This window comes from Heterocephalus glaber, unplaced genomic scaffold (assembly GCF_053883595.1).
Source record: "Heterocephalus glaber isolate CG9 unplaced genomic scaffold, H.glaber_assembly_v1.0 deba00001497, whole genome shotgun sequence".
NCBI classification, from domain to species: domain Eukaryota; kingdom Metazoa; phylum Chordata; class Mammalia; order Rodentia; family Bathyergidae; genus Heterocephalus; species Heterocephalus glaber.
Genome location: NW_028258320.1, coordinates 55,544,074 through 55,561,568, shown reverse-complemented (window position 1 = coordinate 55,561,568; position 17,495 = coordinate 55,544,074). Strand labels below are relative to the sequence as shown.

Sequence of the window (17,495 nt, the reverse complement as noted above, 5' to 3'; positions counted from 1 at the left end):
GGAGGAGGTGGAGAGGGGAGAGGAGGAAGAGGAAGAAGAGGAAGAGGAGGGAGAGGAGGAGGAGGAGGAAAAAGAAGCTGTCACCCAGCAAGTGGTCTCAAGAGATAAATAGTCCACATTCCTCAATATCTGAATGGTTGCTCTTATTTTAAGACTATGTAGTTGTCTTCAGGCCCTGGCAGTGAATAAACTTGTAGCTTATCTAGACCCGTGAAGATGATTTTAAGAAATAGTTCCTGAGCTGGGATCCAACACAGGGTCTCAGGCTGTGGGGTCTGAGTTACAGATGGTGGAAGAGGAACACATGTTAAATGAGCTTTAATGCTTTTATATAAATACCTGAATGTGGTGGTTGATTTTACCTGTCAACCTGACTGGACCACATGTGCTATTCTGGGTGTGTCTGTGAGGGTGTTTCTACATGAGACTGACATCTGAATGGGTAGACAAGTCTAACAGATTTCCCCCTATGTGGGCAAACTTCTCCAATCCACTGAGAGCCTGAAGAAAACATGAAGGCCAAGTAACAGAAATTCTTTTTCTGCCTGGCTGTCTTCAAGCTAGGGTGTCTGTCTCCTCCTGCTTTTCGACAGGAACTTAGATGGACCACTGGCTGTCCTGGTTCTCAGGGCCATAGAGTCATACTAGAAATTATATCATCAGCTGTCCCACTTGTCTAGCTGCTAACTACAGATCCTGGGACTTCCAAGCCTCCAAAACTACGTGAGCCAACAATTCCTTATCATAAGATATATACCTTGTAATTAATTATTAATATATATCATGAATATATAATGAATCTTATGCTATATATATTTCTTACAACATAACAGGGTGTATATTGGTTTGGTTCTGTTTTTCTGAAGAACTCAAACTAAAACACAGCATAATTGGTGGGGGTTTTGTGTTGTTGTTGTTGTTGGCATTAATTCTCCAGTTATCATAATGTATGGAATTTTGATTGAGAAAAAGTGCCTGGATGCCCTCAGTGACCTTCCCCTAGCACATTTTCCGCTGAAAAGTCACTTGCACCCACATCACTCTCAATGCTTTGCAGAGTATCTCCACTGCCTGAGGACTCCACATGGTCAAGGTGGTGTCAGGCTGGCAAAGCAAAATCATTGCTATTTGACTTTCAACTGTGAAATTTTGCAGTAATATTATGAGTTGCTCCCCTTAACAATTGTCTGGCTTACAAACTCCTGGGAAGGTGAGAATGATTTAGAGTTTGTGGGGTGTACTGTAGGTTAATAATAAGAACGGGGCTGCTGTGAAGGCCGGTGGGGCATTGACAGATCATGTTCCCTTCTCCCTTTCTGATTTTCCTTATTTTCAGCCTGACATTTTTAAAAATAGATTTGCCTTGAGTTTTTGCACATTTACAAAATCCATTTGAAAACTTGGCTGTTGGAGAATGGAACTGATTTTATGGGGGGAAAAGGTTGCCCACAGATTTCTCAAAAAAGAGAGAGAGAGAGAAGAATAAGAAAGAATTGCTTGCTAATTCTGCATTTAGGGAGAGCCACAGAGTCCACTTATTAATAAGCCCACCCAGTTTAAGAAGAATTAGATAAAGTTAAAAACACAGCCCCTGGGGCTGGAAAGCGATAGTGTTTCTCTGACATTGTTAGCAGCTCACAGGATTTTCCCAAGAGATCCTCTCTCTTTTAATCTGTACTGGAGTGATGGGCAGTGGAATGATAGTGGAGACCAATTCCAATGGAAATCCTTCCAGCCATGACGGAACTGCCATTTTCAAACAGAGTCCTGATTTCCAAACATTTTTAAAAATAAAAAACAATTGAGCATGGTAGCTCACACCTATAATTCTAGCTACTTGGGAGGGCAAAGCAGGCATATCACAAGTTGGAGGTCAGCCTGGTTAACTCAGTGAGATGAGACTTTGTCTAAAACAGTTTTTTTAAAGGTCTGGAACATCGTTCAGAACTCTGTGGGTTCAATCTCCAGTATTACAAAAATACATAAATGAATAAATACATAGTAAATAGTTGTTGTATCAGTACAGGTGTAGTATATACTATATGTATTTTTTCCCTATAGATTTGGAAATGAAAATCTTTTTATAAACAATACCCATTCTGTGTGGTCTTTCCCCTGAAGATTGTCTTTGCTAATTGCAATGAGGTGGCCATTGTTCTGTTCCCTGTGTGTTGGAGAACCTGTACTGTCCTAGGTTTGATACAAGAGTGACAAGCTTTCAACATCAGAATCCCTAGACTTATCTCCTGCATTCTTTCCTGGCTCAAGAAGATGCACTGGCTCACTACTAACCATTGCATTGAGTCCAAACACTTTCTTACCTTTCCAATTCCTGCAGACATCCCATCCCAGCACCCCCACTTTCCTTCTAGATTGATTTTCTGTTCTCCACTCCTCCCTGAGCCCCAGCCACGTTCCCTCTCAGCTCTGTGTGTGTGGGGGGGTATTTTGTTTTGGTTTGGTTTTGGGTTTTTTTTTTGTACCGGGGCTTGAACTCAGGACCTTGCGCTTGTGAGGCAGGCACTGTGTCACTGAGCTAAATCCCTGGCCCTTGGTTTTGGTTGTGTGAAACAGGGTCTCCCTTTGTAGTTCAGGCTGGCCCTGAACTCACTGTGATCCTCTTGCTTCAGCCTCCAGAGAGCTGGGATTACAGGCCTTCACCACCACAGCCAGCTTCAACTCTTTGTTGAGTCCTGCCTACTCCAGGAAGCCTTCCCAGACTACTTAGCCCCTAGAGGTCAATTCTCAGTCACAGCATTAGCTCTCAATTGTTTTACAGGTGTATTTATTCATCCATTTGTCCATTGAATATATATTTAGAACCTGGTATGATTTTGGTACTGAGGGTCAAGAGGTGAACAACTCACAGTTTTGAACTTTGAGAAGACATAACCTTGTTCCCATGCAACTTGGTGAGGTATACATTGTCAGTGTGGGGGACTGTCCTACTTCAAGGTTTGGCTGGAGCCTTGAGTCTTGGGCATGTATACGGAGGAGTTGGATTCTTAACTAGAGTGAGGTTTTATCAGTTTGACCTTGAGCATGACCCGGAGTATGTGAAACCTGGTTTGGAGAAAGAAAAACTGATGGCCAGTTTAGTGAGCTCTTCCTGAAGTTATCCAGGTAAGAGTTGGTTTAGGCTGAAAAGAGTTGGTTTAGGTCCCTGGTGGTAGAGACAGAAACAAGGCCAGACCTGGGATGTCTCATCACATTTATTTGGAAAGAAATTACGGATAGAATCAGACCAGGAACAAAGAGAATTTTTACCAGATCTTGTTTTCAATTTTGTCCCAAATACGACCATTCTCCTTTGGCTCATTCTTTTATGAAATCAGTGAATTGACTCTTACCATTTACTGCCACCTGGCATGTACCAGACCCTGAGCTAGAGATCCAAGTATCACTAAGGCCCCTGCTGCTCTTACTCAGCTCATGGTCTAGTTGCAGAAATAACTACATGAAAATGTAGTCTGCAAGAGGGGCTTACATTTTGAGCTAGGCACAGGACAAGGTGGAGCAGCCAGCATGCTGGTGAAGTGCTACAAATACCTAGCACTCCAGAGGACAGCAGGTTCAGTGAGATGCAAAATAGGTCACTGGATACTAAGCCTGGAGGTCAGCAGAAAGGTGAACACTGGCTTTGAAGCTATGATGAGAAAAATCAATGATTGATGTGAAAGCATTTTGAACAACTGTTCTAAGATCCTATAAACAGTGCTGTGTATTTGTTATCAAAGGAAACCAATAATCTGAGACCCTGCTGCTGTGGTTAGACAGTTCCATTCACATTGTCTCATTCAATTGCAAACCTTCCCTATGATCAGGTACTACTATCTCCATTTTACAGTCAATAAAACTGAGGCTTTGTATGGCTAAAGAGCTTGCAGAAGGCCGCAAAGCCAGGAAACAAGGGACACTTGGGTCTCATCTATAGGCTTGCTCCAAGGTGCAATGCTGACACTTTCATCTTCCCATGCCACCAAAACAAACAGGAATTTACTTAAAGGTTATTTTTGGCTCGGTAACAAATACAAGCTGAAGTTGGCAGAGTTTGGCTCAAAGGAAGCTACAATCCATCATTTCCAATCATGGAATAAAGAATTCAGGGACAGCCTAAGAACACTGGCTATGGCTAAGGACCTTGTGTAGGAGGGAGGAGAAGATGTGCCTAGAAAAAACAGCATTCGGTTGCTAATTAAAACATTTAAAAAAATCTTATTACCAAAATATCTTTTGAATTAAACATTCAAACAAAGTTAATTACTGTTTAAAGATTTTTAAAGAGTAAAATAGAATGTAAATGCATGAACATTTTATGAAAGTGTAATCATTAAGCTGCATCAGATAATGTGTCAACTATTTTCATGTCTATGTTACTGAAAATTTAGGGATAAATTGTTCTTAAAAGACTTTAAAACAACTCTCAAAACTTTAGTCTCCAAAATGATATTTGTAAGATTTATGTAGGCAAATACATACTTTGCAGCATTGATTAGATCATCTTGATTTTTTGGGACATCATTTTGAAGGATGGCATTTGTGAAAACACTTAAGTTTAATACCTTTATGGTTTGAGGGTCTCCTTGTTGTTCTTCATTTTCCCTGCTCTCTTTGTCTCTGTGCTGCTTTTTCATCAAACCCACTGACACAGGACCCAGAGCCATAGAATCATTCTTTAGATATTTCCATCTCCCTCTCAGTGCCCACTTCTGGGCATCATGATGTTATCTGTCAAACTTCTAAAAAGTTTTCTCACTTTGCCTCCCAATGCTGAACACTGATGCTTTCTTTTTCACAGCAATACCAGTTCTGGAGAACAATTAATGATGTCAGCTTACCGACATCATTTTTGAAATATTTTCTTTTACAGAGAATCTTGGAGGAATAACTACAAAAATGCACACACACGCTTTTTCTCAATTTGATACAGAAACAGAATTGGCCTTTTGATAAATGCCTTCTGGTAGTTATCTTTAAGGAGCTAATTTTTCAAGCTTAAAGAGATGAAGAGAGAAGAAAGAGAGAGATCCTCAATTTTCCAGGTAACTAGTGACTTAAATGGAGGATAAGAAATAATTGAATAAATATATTTGGGCATACATTAAGCCATGTATGTCTGATCTGGTGGAAAACTACTCCTACCCTTGATTAGTAGCAGAGGTATTGTCTTTTGGAAGATAGACTATTTTTGAATTCTACTTATTACACTAAATTGAATGCCATATTATGAAATCCATTTCAACTTTTATGGACATCCCTGCCTCCTCCAGGGGCTTCTTTAGGCATTTGGTTTATTGGGAAAGAGTCATTTATTCCCTGCAACAATGCCCATGGTGCTGGCATATTACAGCAAAGAAAATAAGCCACAAAATTCAAGTTCTTATTGCAGAATAGTATCAGTTTACATGATTTTCTTAAAATAATGGAAAATGTTAGAATATGACATCCTTGGGAAGGATAGAAGATTCTTGCATATCTAATCAAAATGTTATCATCCCAGAAACATAGTCATAATATGACCTTTTGTCAGCTGCTTCATAGTGTAGAAATCCTCTCAAAAATGCAAAAGTTTGGAATGGAGCATCATAGGCTGGAAGAAATTCACAGAAAAAGTTGTATTTTCAATGAGAGCCCCTCAATCAGAAAGCTGCACTGGGGAGACTACTACAGCCTCTTGCTGTTGTCCTAAACTGACAAAGTTGAGCTCCTTTTGAATTTTTGAACAGTTCAAAAAATCCTTTCATAAACAGTTTCATAAACTACAGCATGTTTAATTTCTTTGCTTTGAACACTGAGCTGAGAGTAGCACAAGAAATTCTACTGAGAATTTCTCCTGGAGCCATAAAGCAATCTAGGGGGTAAGTTACCATGCTGTTGACACAGAGAATGGAAATGGAAATTCTCTCTTCGTCTCCTCAATCCCTGGTCCTACATTCTGCTCTGCCTGATGCTTGTTGATTGGTGCAGTATATCTTGATGTTAGTATCCCATTTCAGAAATATTCTGACATTATCTATTTGGAAGTTTGAAATATGGTATAAAACTCCCAATGCATTCGAGCCTACATTTCAACATAGCAATCACAACACCCATTTCCACTGATGCAAGATGCAGGTTTGAACCAAATTCCAATAGCATCATTCCTAAGTCAACAGAAATCTGAAAATCTTTTTGTGGTTAACAAGGTTAGGACTGGCTGACTCCTTCCGTCCTGAACATCACCAAGACTCTGTTATCAGCTCTCCCTAGTGCTCAGCAACCAGGGGGCTTTGGCTGTAGAATATGTATGAAGCAACAAACGATTGAGAAAAATGAGGTGGAAAAAATTTTAGATAGCACAACTGAAAGGAAATGAAACAATGAGGATTTGAAAAATGCAATTTAACACAGGTTTATCTATTAAAAATGATTGCACATCTCTGAAAGAGAATAGAAATAAAATGCCTGAAATGTGTTTATTTCTTAAAAGATTCAGGCTGAATTCACAAATGGCCAAGTGCCTTGAATCTAAATCAACCTTTTGCATTACTAGAATCTAGAAAGTCTACTCATCTAGGAACCAGAATACTTTGGAATTAGCTCATGGACTATCTAGCATGGGGTAACTAAAAAAAATGAAAGATTAATGATTCAAAAATCACCTTTAAATTCATATTGAAACCACTTCTAATTTATTTTTATCACACAAATATAGGTAGATGCCAAAGTGAATACTTAGTGATTATTTCCAGCTTGTTAATAATTAAAGTTGTATTTTCCAATCACTGACAATTTCAAGTGCTGCAAATGAAAAACAAATTTGCAAGATACCACATATTCAGGAAAACCATATCTACTATTTCCTTCTTAGACTAAGAAAGACAAGTTTTTAATCAGCAGTCAACTCTGCAGTCTTTGGAGTTGGTTTAAACTAAGTCAGCAACTCTGATTCTTTTATTTGAAGAACAAATAGCAGGATAAAATTCCTAAGCCCTAGAAATACACCATCATAACTTGACACCAAAAGATTTAAAATTCCTCAATTTAAAATTCTGCCACAGTCTTTTCCATCTCCTTTCTTTCTCCCTCCTTTCTTGTTCCCTTTTCCTCCCTAATCCTATATTCTTAGAACTAAGAATATTCTTAGGAATATTGATGCTTGGGGATCCATAATTCTATGCAAGTTCTGACTTTGCTGTCTCATAGCTTAGTAGCCTTGGGCAGGCCAATTCACTTCTTTAATCCTTACTTGCCTCACCTGTAAAATGGGCGTGATGATACCTCACAAATTTGTGAGTTTTAAAAAGGATAACATATGTAAAAAAAAAATGATAACATATATGAACACATTGTGTAACACAGTATCTGGCACATGGGTGACCCTTGTACTGCTCAAGTGTCCTTGTTTCAAATAAAAGGAACGCAACTCAAACTTGTGTGTTAAAATAAGATAATTTATTGTCACAGAGATTGTGAAGCCCCAGGGTGGCTACATTCAGCTGCACACAGGGGCTCTCAAGTGTGGTCTGAGCTCTGTTTTTCTCTATCTCTATGGGATTCCCTTCTCTGCAGATGGTCAGGGACATGGCTGGGTGTGTAGCTCATGTTTATTATGCATGAGGCTCTGGGTTTGAACCCCAGTATCAAGAAAAAGAAGGTCAAGGTCCAGTGACCCAGAACCACATGGTCCCTGCTTTGTATCCTAGCAAGAAAAGGCACCTCCCCATCTATGATAATTACATCCATCCAACCAAAGTTCCGATTGGTCCACTGCTAAGACTGATGGAAGATTTGCCATATGCAAGGAGATAGTAGAGACTGCAGGGAAAAGCCACAAGTGTCCCCTATGAGGCTTAATAAATCCTAGTTCTTGTTTGCCTGCTGATTCGACACATTGAACAGGCAGTGAATTGGGTGTAAACAATTCTAACACTGCTGTGTGATCTTACCAAATTACTCAACCACTCTGTTTCCTCATTTATAAAACTTTGATAATGATATTATCTAATTTATATGGTTTTATGTGGATTCAAAAAGAAGACAGACCTAAAGCAAATAGCCTAGGGTCTGCCATTTTACAAGTCATCAATAGTTTCCAACTACTGTTAATTTCTATGAGTCCTATCTTTCTAGTTCCTTAGTGACTTACTGAATCTCAAACAAATTGTGCTAATCAAGATAAACACCAAAACGAAATCACTAATGCATAGATTTGGCAATGCTTTGCTTGGCCTTGTGTGTGAGGGGGTATCCCTGGGCCAGCACCAAGCTGTCTCACTGTCCAGCCTCATGAAATGGGGCACCTTGTTAACAGCTTCTATGAAAGCTCCACTACACAGTCATATCCATCAGGGAGCTTATTACTGGCCAAGATCACTTCTACTGCCTGTGTGGGGGTGTGGATAGAGCTGCAGGAAGCAGTATCCCCCACTCACTACTGCTCCCTCTACCTGATCCATACCCAACTAGCTGATGGGTAAATAGCAGTGAAGACCAGAGACAGAATGTGACTTTGGAATGCTCAGGCCACAGTGCTCAGAGTCTGGCATACAGTAGGTGATCATCACTGTGAACTGAGAGGCACCCTTACCACTCCTTACCACTCCCTCCCTTATCAGACTTGTTCTTCCAGCCAAGGTGAGTACATGTGCCTGGCTGGTATGGACTTAATGTCCCTGGCCACTGTCATTGGTCCAGAGCTTGTCACAGTTATCCATGTTCAGCCAACCAGAAGCCTTCCCTGGGTTTTCTTCCATTGGTATCTGGGAGGGAGCATTTGTTTCAACCCTCGGAGGAAAGAATTGAAAGGATGTAACCTTGGAGTCGTAAGTGGCCTGTCTGGAGCTGGAGAAGAGGAAAAGAGGGGAAGAGGGTGGAGAGGGAATGAGTGGCCTCCAGCCTCTGAAATCCTGGTCATCCTTCCATGGCTTCCCTGAGCTGTACTAGTTAACTTCCTGATTAAGTCCTTGGAATTGGCAGCTCTGGGATAAGTTTCCCTCATATGTATCAGATAGCTGCATCTACACTGCCTGTCACTGAGGAGTCAAGCTCTACAACTCTTCCTTTGTCTTCCACCAGTAGTGAGGATTCTGTCCTTTCCCTGACCATGGGATCCTGGACCAAGAAGAGCTTCATTTTCTGTTACTCCTGGTTAGACAGATTAGGGGAACATTTGTACCCTTCACCTTCTACCATTCCCAACCCCCAGATGGAATGGGCTTATTTCACACCAAAGAACAATTGGACAGCCAGCCAGCCAGCCAGCCATCTGCAACCTCTTTACCACCAGGTCTTTTACTCAGTGGCTATCACCCTTCTTATATTTGCCTTCTGTTACTTTATATCAATGGCCCAATGCACCCAGGCTAGATTGAAGTTCTCCTTCAAGGGAATATAACTGCCTTTTTTGTTTTTTAAGTTCCTATTTTAGTGGCTGAGACAGACTACTTGGCATGGCTATTTTTCCTGTCTTAATTCACAATTGTAGTTTCCCAGTCAGAAGTGAATGATGGCAAATCACAATCTCAGCATCAAAATCCCCATGTCTCCTGCTTTAATTTCCAAGTCACAAAATAACAGGCACTTCTGACTCATCCCAGAAGGCAGAAGGGAGGGGGGTACCCATTTTCTCCTGGTGCCCAGGTGCACACCCCCTAGCACTTCACACCACTTAAAAGATTCTGCCCAAACTGCCAACAATGTGTTACAAACAAAGCCCTTCCCGAAAATGGATCAAAAACACTTTGTAATGAGTACAGGAGCCAGTTTCAAAAGGGCCAACATCTAACAAAATCCTTAGTTCTGAGTGTATGACATTCAAATAGCCCAGCACAGGTTGGGAAATCTTCCTTCCAAATGTTTCCACCAGCAGAAATAGTTTTCTATGCTAACCATACATCTGGAGAATTAGCTTTTATTTACTTTTTTACATATAAGTAAATATTCCCTGGATGTTCAAGTTTCTACATTTTAGAAGGAACAGTTATGTAAGGTTTGAGATGATATTTGACAATTACTGGGCAACTGGATCCAAATTTCACACACAATAGTAGATCTGTATCTGCAGCCTCATCTGGAGGCCTTTCTTTACCTCATTCCTCCAACTCCAACAAATATTCTGGCCAGTCAGCAAATGTGCTCTGTAAGAGTAAGGAGCATCCACTCCATAGGGCCAGGTACAAGGTGCTGGCAGGGGGGAGGGGGGCTTGTTGAAGGAGCCCCGCCATGTTGGGGTGCGGGGATGGACCCCACTGACCCGGCACATTTCTGGGGAGATGCTGATGGTTCCAGATGGCAAACCTCATTGCTTTATCTACATACCAAGTGTTCCTTAGGCCTGCAATAAGACTCATTAAACACACCTCTAGCCCCCACATCAATCAGGCACCTAAAGGAGGTCTCAGCACAACTCTTTCGAAAGACTTTGGGCTGCCTCTGGCTCCTTTTTTTAGGCAGAGCCCTCTTCCCTGCCCTTCCTGAATCAACAACAGCCAGAAAAGGCTCCAGATCTCAATAGTAGCTCCCAGAGACTCCTGGACAGAAGGATTTTCTTTCATTATGGCCTCACCCTGAGGAAAGAGCCCAAAGCCCCATCCTTCCAGACTGGCCTCTTGTCCATCTGTAGCTTATAATCCTTGCCGCCATCCCACCATTATGCTTTCAGCCTTGCTGAGAACTAGAAACTAGTCTGGGATAGGAGCATAACCAGAGGTAAATGATGCCCACCCCTGGTCCTGACAGCCCCCTCTCTATTTCAGGCTTCCTCTTCCAGAACACTTTGAGCCCCAAGCCTCACCCAGGCCTGAGGCGCTGACTCCAGCTCTTGGCTTTAGTCTCTCTAGGAACACTGGAGTTAAGAAAATCGATACTGTTAATCGGGAAGCTCTCTATTGGAGATGCTTTCCTAAAAGCAAAGCACATGTAAAACACTTAAAGTAGGAACTCTGTAATATGTTTCTTTTGTTACACGACCATCACATGTTTGTCCAGAGTTCTGGGCTTTTAAACCACATAAGGTTTTATGTGATCATTATAAAATCCTTTCATTTCCCAAAGGTAGGGTAGTAAGGATTAAATTTGACTACTAAAGACAGCTTTGTTGTAAATGGTCTCTAATGTCACAAAGTAGCTTGGAAAGGGAGGCTTATTAAACAAATTTCTTGGGTTGCAAATCATTAGAAGCAATCACATGTCATGTTCCTTTGCTTAACCTGAAAGGTATCTATTTAGATGTTTAAGAAACTATGCAAATTAAAATTGTTCCCAGTGCCCACAAGAAAGCTGGCTGATCTTAAAGAAAAATCAAGGAGTCCCTTGAAGACGTCAGACTAAAGGTGAACATATATTCTTGTGGTTTTCCCACTTCCATAAAAACTTACTCATGGAAATTTCTGCTCAGAGAAGAAAGGGACATGATTTATTAATCTGAAGATGGGAAACCCCAAAGGACTCTCACCCACCCAGCCTAATACTATGTGTTAGCTTTCTATTGCTGTGACAAAATACTTGAGAAAATCAACTGAAAGAAGGAAATATTATTCTGGCTCACGGTTTTAGAGGTTTCAGTCTGTGATCTGCTGACTGCATGGCTTTTAGGCCTGTGGTGAAGTGGAAATATGGTGAGAAGGGTGTGGCCAAGGAACACTGCTGGCCTCATAACAGCCAGGAAGCTGAGAGGGACCATGAGCCAGGAAGGCGCTGGGGACAAAATATACTCTCAGTGATCTACTCCACTAATTTAAGTCCTACCTTCTTATATTTCTAGCGCCTCTCAATAATGCTATCAAATTATGAATACATCAGTGGATTAACTCACCAATGAAGTTAGAGCCTTAATGATCCAATCACCTTCTCATAATCCCATTTCTGAACATTGCTGTGTTGGGAATCAAGCTTTCAACATTTGAGCTTTTAGGGGACATTCCTCATACAAACCATAACATGCTATCATCCTACAGAGAAGTCAAGGGTGTGGCAGGGCAATGAGGGGCAGGGTGGGAATTATGTCTCAAATCTCCTGATCTATCTATCCTGTATTCACTACTGTTCCTCATATCAGGCAAACTCCCTGCTTTGAAGCAATCTTATGTTCCTTTAAAGATAGGGAGGGAATGTTTGTGAGGATGAGAATGTAATGGAACAAGAGGCCAGGGAAACTCTTGAAGAAAATAATTTGGATTTTTTGAAACTATCCTAAAGAAAGGAAGAAATTGCAGCAGCAAATGCAGGCAGGGTGGGTTTTCATTCTGTTCACTGCAGGCCCTGAGACATCACATTCCAAGATCCTTGACTATAGCAGGCCCAGTCCTTGGTTGGGGTGATAGCCTTCTTCTTCTTGCTCATTCTGAATCCTGATCTTGTATGTCTTACCATCCTTCCTTCCTCCCCAGCAAGGATGACTTAGTCCTGCAGTGGAGCCAGGTCCATGCATGTGGCCTGGATGCTGGCATTGCCCTTTGTCTTGCCCACCCCTCCTGATTCCTATACCTAATAGGCCTTGGATAACTCCACAGACCTTTCCTTTCTGGGGTGGGGAACCAGACACTAATTCCAGCTAGTTTCTTTTTTAAAGGCTGGGAATTCATGCTAACATACTATTCAGACTTTTAAAAGAGTCATGTTCATGTATTAATTGTAGCTTCAGAGTATACTTGCTAGGATCTGAGTAGGCACTCTGATTCAATCTGGATGTTATTTTTCCCTTTTCACTTCTGTTAGGATTCTAGTTCTGATTGGGTCCTGGTAGTAACAGGCTATCACAGGACAGGAGCATAGCATTATTACTCAGTAGTTTGTTGTTACCCATATGCACACTAATAGGTAAGGATGGTCTATATGTCTGTACATAGGATAGATCCTTATAAAATTCCTTTCTAGATGATGAAATTGAGGACTGGAGGAGTCAGATGAATTTCCTAAGCCTCACAGTGAGTTAGTGGCAAGTGTGTTTTATTTCTCTTGCCATTTGAGTTTAAATGCTTATTTGGAATACAGTGTTGAGAAGGATTCTGAGGCTGTATCTAGGGTTAATGAGAAAAAGTGCCTTGATTTGATCATCATTGTGTAACCAGGGCCTAGTTCATTTCCTGCCTGCAGCTAATTCAAACATGCCTCAGAGAAGGCATGGCTTGGGGTGGGGACTTTCAGAGGCTTGATGATAAGTCACTGGGGCTCATCTCAAAACAAACACTGCTGAGGTTCTCCTCTGAATAACCTTTATCAACAGTGATAACATGTTGGATCCTGCAAGTCACACAACCAGGATATGAATATTGGCCAAATCCTGATAGGGGAGTTGTAAACTAGGAAGGTTAGGGTCAGGGTTGAAGATCTCTTGCAATTAGACAGAATCTAGGAGGTCTGTAGAATGGTGCTTAGAAAATGTGGTGAGCTTGTGATAGGACCCCTGAAACTGCTAATGAGGGAATCTTCCCAAGGCTTCCCAAGGGAATAGGTGACCCTATTCCCTATGGTTATTATGTATATCAAGTTAGATACAATAGTGTCCATATTCATTTTCTAGGATGGTCATAATAAGTGCCAAAAACTGGGTGGCTTAAAATAGTAGAAAATTAGAAGTCTGAAATCAAGGTGTCAATAGGGCCATGCTCCCTCTGAAGGGTCACTTTTTCCAGCATCTGGTGGCTCCAAGTGTGCCTGGCTTGCAGATGCATCCCTCCAAGTGCAGGCCTTCACACGGCTTTCTGCTTGTAAGGACACTTGTCCTGTTGGATTGGGTCCTACCAATTTATGACTTCATTTTAACTTGTTACTTTTGTAAATGCCTTCTTTCCAAATAAGGTCACGTTCGGAAGTAAGGAGGTTAGGATTAAATGTGGCTTTTCTGGTACACATAATTGAACTCCTGACACATCCACAAACCACACAGTGGCACCTATGCTCACTGAAACGCAAGACTCCCCCCTCCCGCCTTGCCAGGGTCAGGAAGACCTCCAGCTGACGGTCAGGGACTGCCAGATGCAACAGAGCCTGGCCTGCGGTGAGTATGACCCAGGTGAGTATGCCCACACAGCCCTCAGATGCAGCCCCAGGGGGCAGTGCTCCTGCCCTAGGCTCAGCGTAGCCTGGCGGGACGGGACTTGGATTCAGACCTCCTGGATGCACTGCAGGCAGGCGCTTTCACCGCTTTCACCTCCTTTCGGGAGGGCAGACAGTGGGACACAGCCTGCGGCTATGTGTCAGGAGCAGATAAACTGAGATATAGAGCCAAGAGGAGGGAGCGGGAATGCACCGCCCGGCTCCTCTAGCCAGAAAAGCCCCCAAAAGAGGTATGTCAGACTGGGCGGACAGGAGGACTGGTATAGGCTGCCTGAGCTTAGAATGCCCGAACCCAGCGAGACTGCACAGAGCATCCGGCTGGGGCCGCACACTGGGCATGCTCCGACCACCGGGAGCCGCCTGGCTGGGCTCGGTTTTCCTTCCGGCAGTCAGTGGGTCCGCCCCCCCCCCAGCCCTGCCCTGCTCTGCTCTCTTGGCCCCGCCCCCACGCAGCCCCGGGAGCGGTCCACTACCCAACTTTGTCTCGGCTCCTCAGGCCTAGCCCCGCCCAGCGTCCTGCGTGCCCCGGCGGCTCCGCCCTCCCCGCGTAGGCCCCGCCCCCGGCCCTGACAAGCTAGGGCAACCAGGGCTCTTGAGTACTTGCGTCTTGGCGCTCTCGGTCCTGGCGGTCTGTACGGTGTGCAAGTTGGTGAGTGTCAGGGTTTTCCCCAACCCAGCACAGTACGAGGCTGTCCCTGGGGAGAGCAGGCATCCGGAGCCCAAGGGACAGTCACAACCCACAGTGGTCCTATGGGCGGGGGCGTCCACCCCTCAGTCGGTACCCCTTTCCCTGCCGGTCAGGCCCCAGGTGTGCCCTACCTTCCCCCAGGCCGAGCTGTGCTGCGGTGACAGTGGTAGAGGTGATGGCCGCTCCATTCACCCTCCAGATGGCCAACATTTCGAAGGCTTTCCTGTGTCCCTGCGCGCCCTCCTGCCTTTCACTGCTGACTAGTGCTTGTGGTCGCTCTACAGTCCCTCAGGAAGCTTCCAGAAGCCCCTGCTCAGGCCTTTCTCACAGCTAACCTTAAACATGCTCCCTGTGTAGAATCCTGTTCTTGCTTGAGGCAGCACTTAGAGGAGAGCCATGTTCCAGGGTCCTCCAGTTATCATGGCTGATGTTTTTATACATTATGCCCTAATTGTGTCCATAAACACTTAGAGTAAACAAGTGGAGTTGGAGAGCCATTTACACTCAGCACCATAATTCCCAAGTTGGTGATAATACAGTAGAGTAATTCTAAACTATGTATTCCTCACTCATTGGGTTTATCATTTCCTGAAATCTCAATGGTTTTTGCTCCTGTGCTGGCTTTCTGTCATGGAAAACAAAATTTGTTTAACAACAACAAAAAAAAAGAAAAAGAAAAAGAAAACATGTTTTGTATATGTGTGTACACTGTGTGGTTGGACGATTCAGCCGGGGAAGCAGCTTTGTGCAGAGAGGGGTCGCCATAATGGGTGGAGCACAGGTTAAGATGCTAAACAAAAAAGAGCTACAAGTTAGACTGGTTATTATTTATTTACATATATATACTATACCTCTATTATGGTAGAACTGGTGATTGAATGCAGGATCTCACTCTTGTAAGCAAATGCTCTACCACTGAGCTACATGCCCAGCCCTGTTTACTTAAATATAAACCTGTAGCATCTCTGGTAGAGAGACCCTCCTCTTCTCTCCCCTGTCCCTGACATGATCAGGAGATAGTTTTGTTATTTTTATGGGTCTCTCAAGGACACAAAGAAACAAACAGGCTTAGCACGTTGTGGAGGGCAAACAACTTGAAGAAAACCATGTCAGGAGCCTGGCTAGTAGTCAGTATCATGTTGATTCAGATGCATTATCAGGATATCTGCCAGAACCAAGAGCCTGCAAGTTGGCAGGGAGAATGGGCCTGTGGTAGTAGGGGTCTTGTTTCTTCCTGGGTTCCTCTTGAGTTAGAATTTGGCAGTAGAGGTGTGTCTTAGGGTTCAGGGGCTGGAGGGACCAGGTTTAAAGTACACTGCTTTTCTAGGGTGCTTTCCTATGTAAATATTTTTTTCATTGGAAAAAAATCTGTACTATAATAGCTAGACTTAACTGATAATTAGATACTATGTTAGAGCCTTAAGTACACCCAGGTTACCATCTGAGTCTTGCTCAGTGCTAAGATTCCTAAGCCTTCTTTCCTCCAAGAGCAGGATGAGGTTCTCAGGGTCCTGCTTAGAGATCAGGCCCCACACTGGGGCCTTGACTTCCACTCATATCTCCAGTCACATCACATTGCTTTCTGAGGTGTCCCTGCTAAGGGAAGGAGGAGCAAAGAGGGCCCAAGAGAACTCCTGTTCCCTACCCTTCCCTAGGAATTTGTTCTTGTTTTCTCAGGAGCCAAAGCATTTGATTCTCCTCAGTATTTGTTAATAAAATAAAGTACTGAATTGTTATTTTAATTTTGCAATAGACATTTAGGAGCCAGTAATTCAAACCATTAAGACTCAGTCTCCTATTTTTGGAGTATTAAAACCCTGTTCAGTATAGAGCCTATTCTTCTTGATAGAAAACAATGGAAGCAAAGCAATATTTTCTAAATTCTCTTTTTCTTTGATCATCTATGAATGTTATACATGCTTTTCAACTGGCAATATTCCAATAAATTCATTATAAGTTGAAAGTACTGTCAGAAATTCATTGACTACACCTAGCCTCCCAAATATCCTCACTCAGCATCATACCACACTTTAGAGTGTGGGCTACTGACTGGGAGCTGTTGCACTGTCTGCCAGGATCACAGTATCATATCACAGATCACTAGCCTGGGAAAAGATCCAAATTCCAAATTCAAAGTATGATTTCTGCTGAATGCATAGTGCTTTTGCACCATGGTTAAGTTGAAAAACAGCAAGTCAAACTGTATATGTTGGGAACTGTTTGTGTGTTTAGTTTGTTTTCACACCTCACTCTGACCTGCCCAACTCCCTGTTCCTGCTTGAAGTTCCCTGTTTAGATCTGCTTTCCCTGAGGCCTCTGGCTTCTGGCTGGGTCTCAGGTTGCCTCCTGGTGAATACACTGAGCTGAATACACTGAGCTGCTCAGGCTTTGAAAGGCCCTAGGTCCAGGTACTGCCACAGCTTTCCCTAACGTTCTCTCTCGGATAGATTGTGATACAGCTGCTTTCTGAAAAAGCTAGCATCTTATTACAGACTATCCTTTGAACAAAACTTGAAGGTTTTAAAATGAGAGGCATTTAAGCTGTAGTTCCACTAGGTGACTGTAGGCTACATGTCAGTTTGTTTACAAATGCTAAGAAACAAGCCAGCCCAACATCCCATTCTTGGTTTGAAGTGAAAGTGAAAGGGTATATCTAGAAGGGGTGGAGGTTAGAGCTCTGTGGAAGGCTGGTTCTCCTTTGGTGAACACCATGGATTTTCCCATTCTGTTTGTTCTGGAGTTCTGTCCTGAACAGAGGTAGATAAAATTT

The 17,495-nt window shown here is 42.8% G+C and overlaps 1 protein-coding gene across 3 annotated transcripts in view; it reads left to right on the top strand.

The window, feature by feature from the left end:
• Positions 1-13,883: 13,883 nt before the first annotated feature.
• Positions 13,884-17,495, top strand: part of Mgmt (O-6-methylguanine-DNA methyltransferase) — a 332,622-nt gene continuing 329,010 nt past the window's right edge. The window contains exon 1 of one of the 3 annotated variants that reach the window (XM_004838727.4): positions 13,884-13,993. In XM_004838727.4, coding sequence (XP_004838784.1) covers positions 13,985-13,993 — 9 coding nt within the window. In that variant the 5' untranslated portion in view covers positions 13,884-13,984. Of the gene's footprint in view, positions 13,994-14,577; positions 14,687-17,495 lie in introns of those variants that run through there. The other 2 variants (XM_087185149.1, XM_004838728.3) reach the window with 2 other exon arrangements.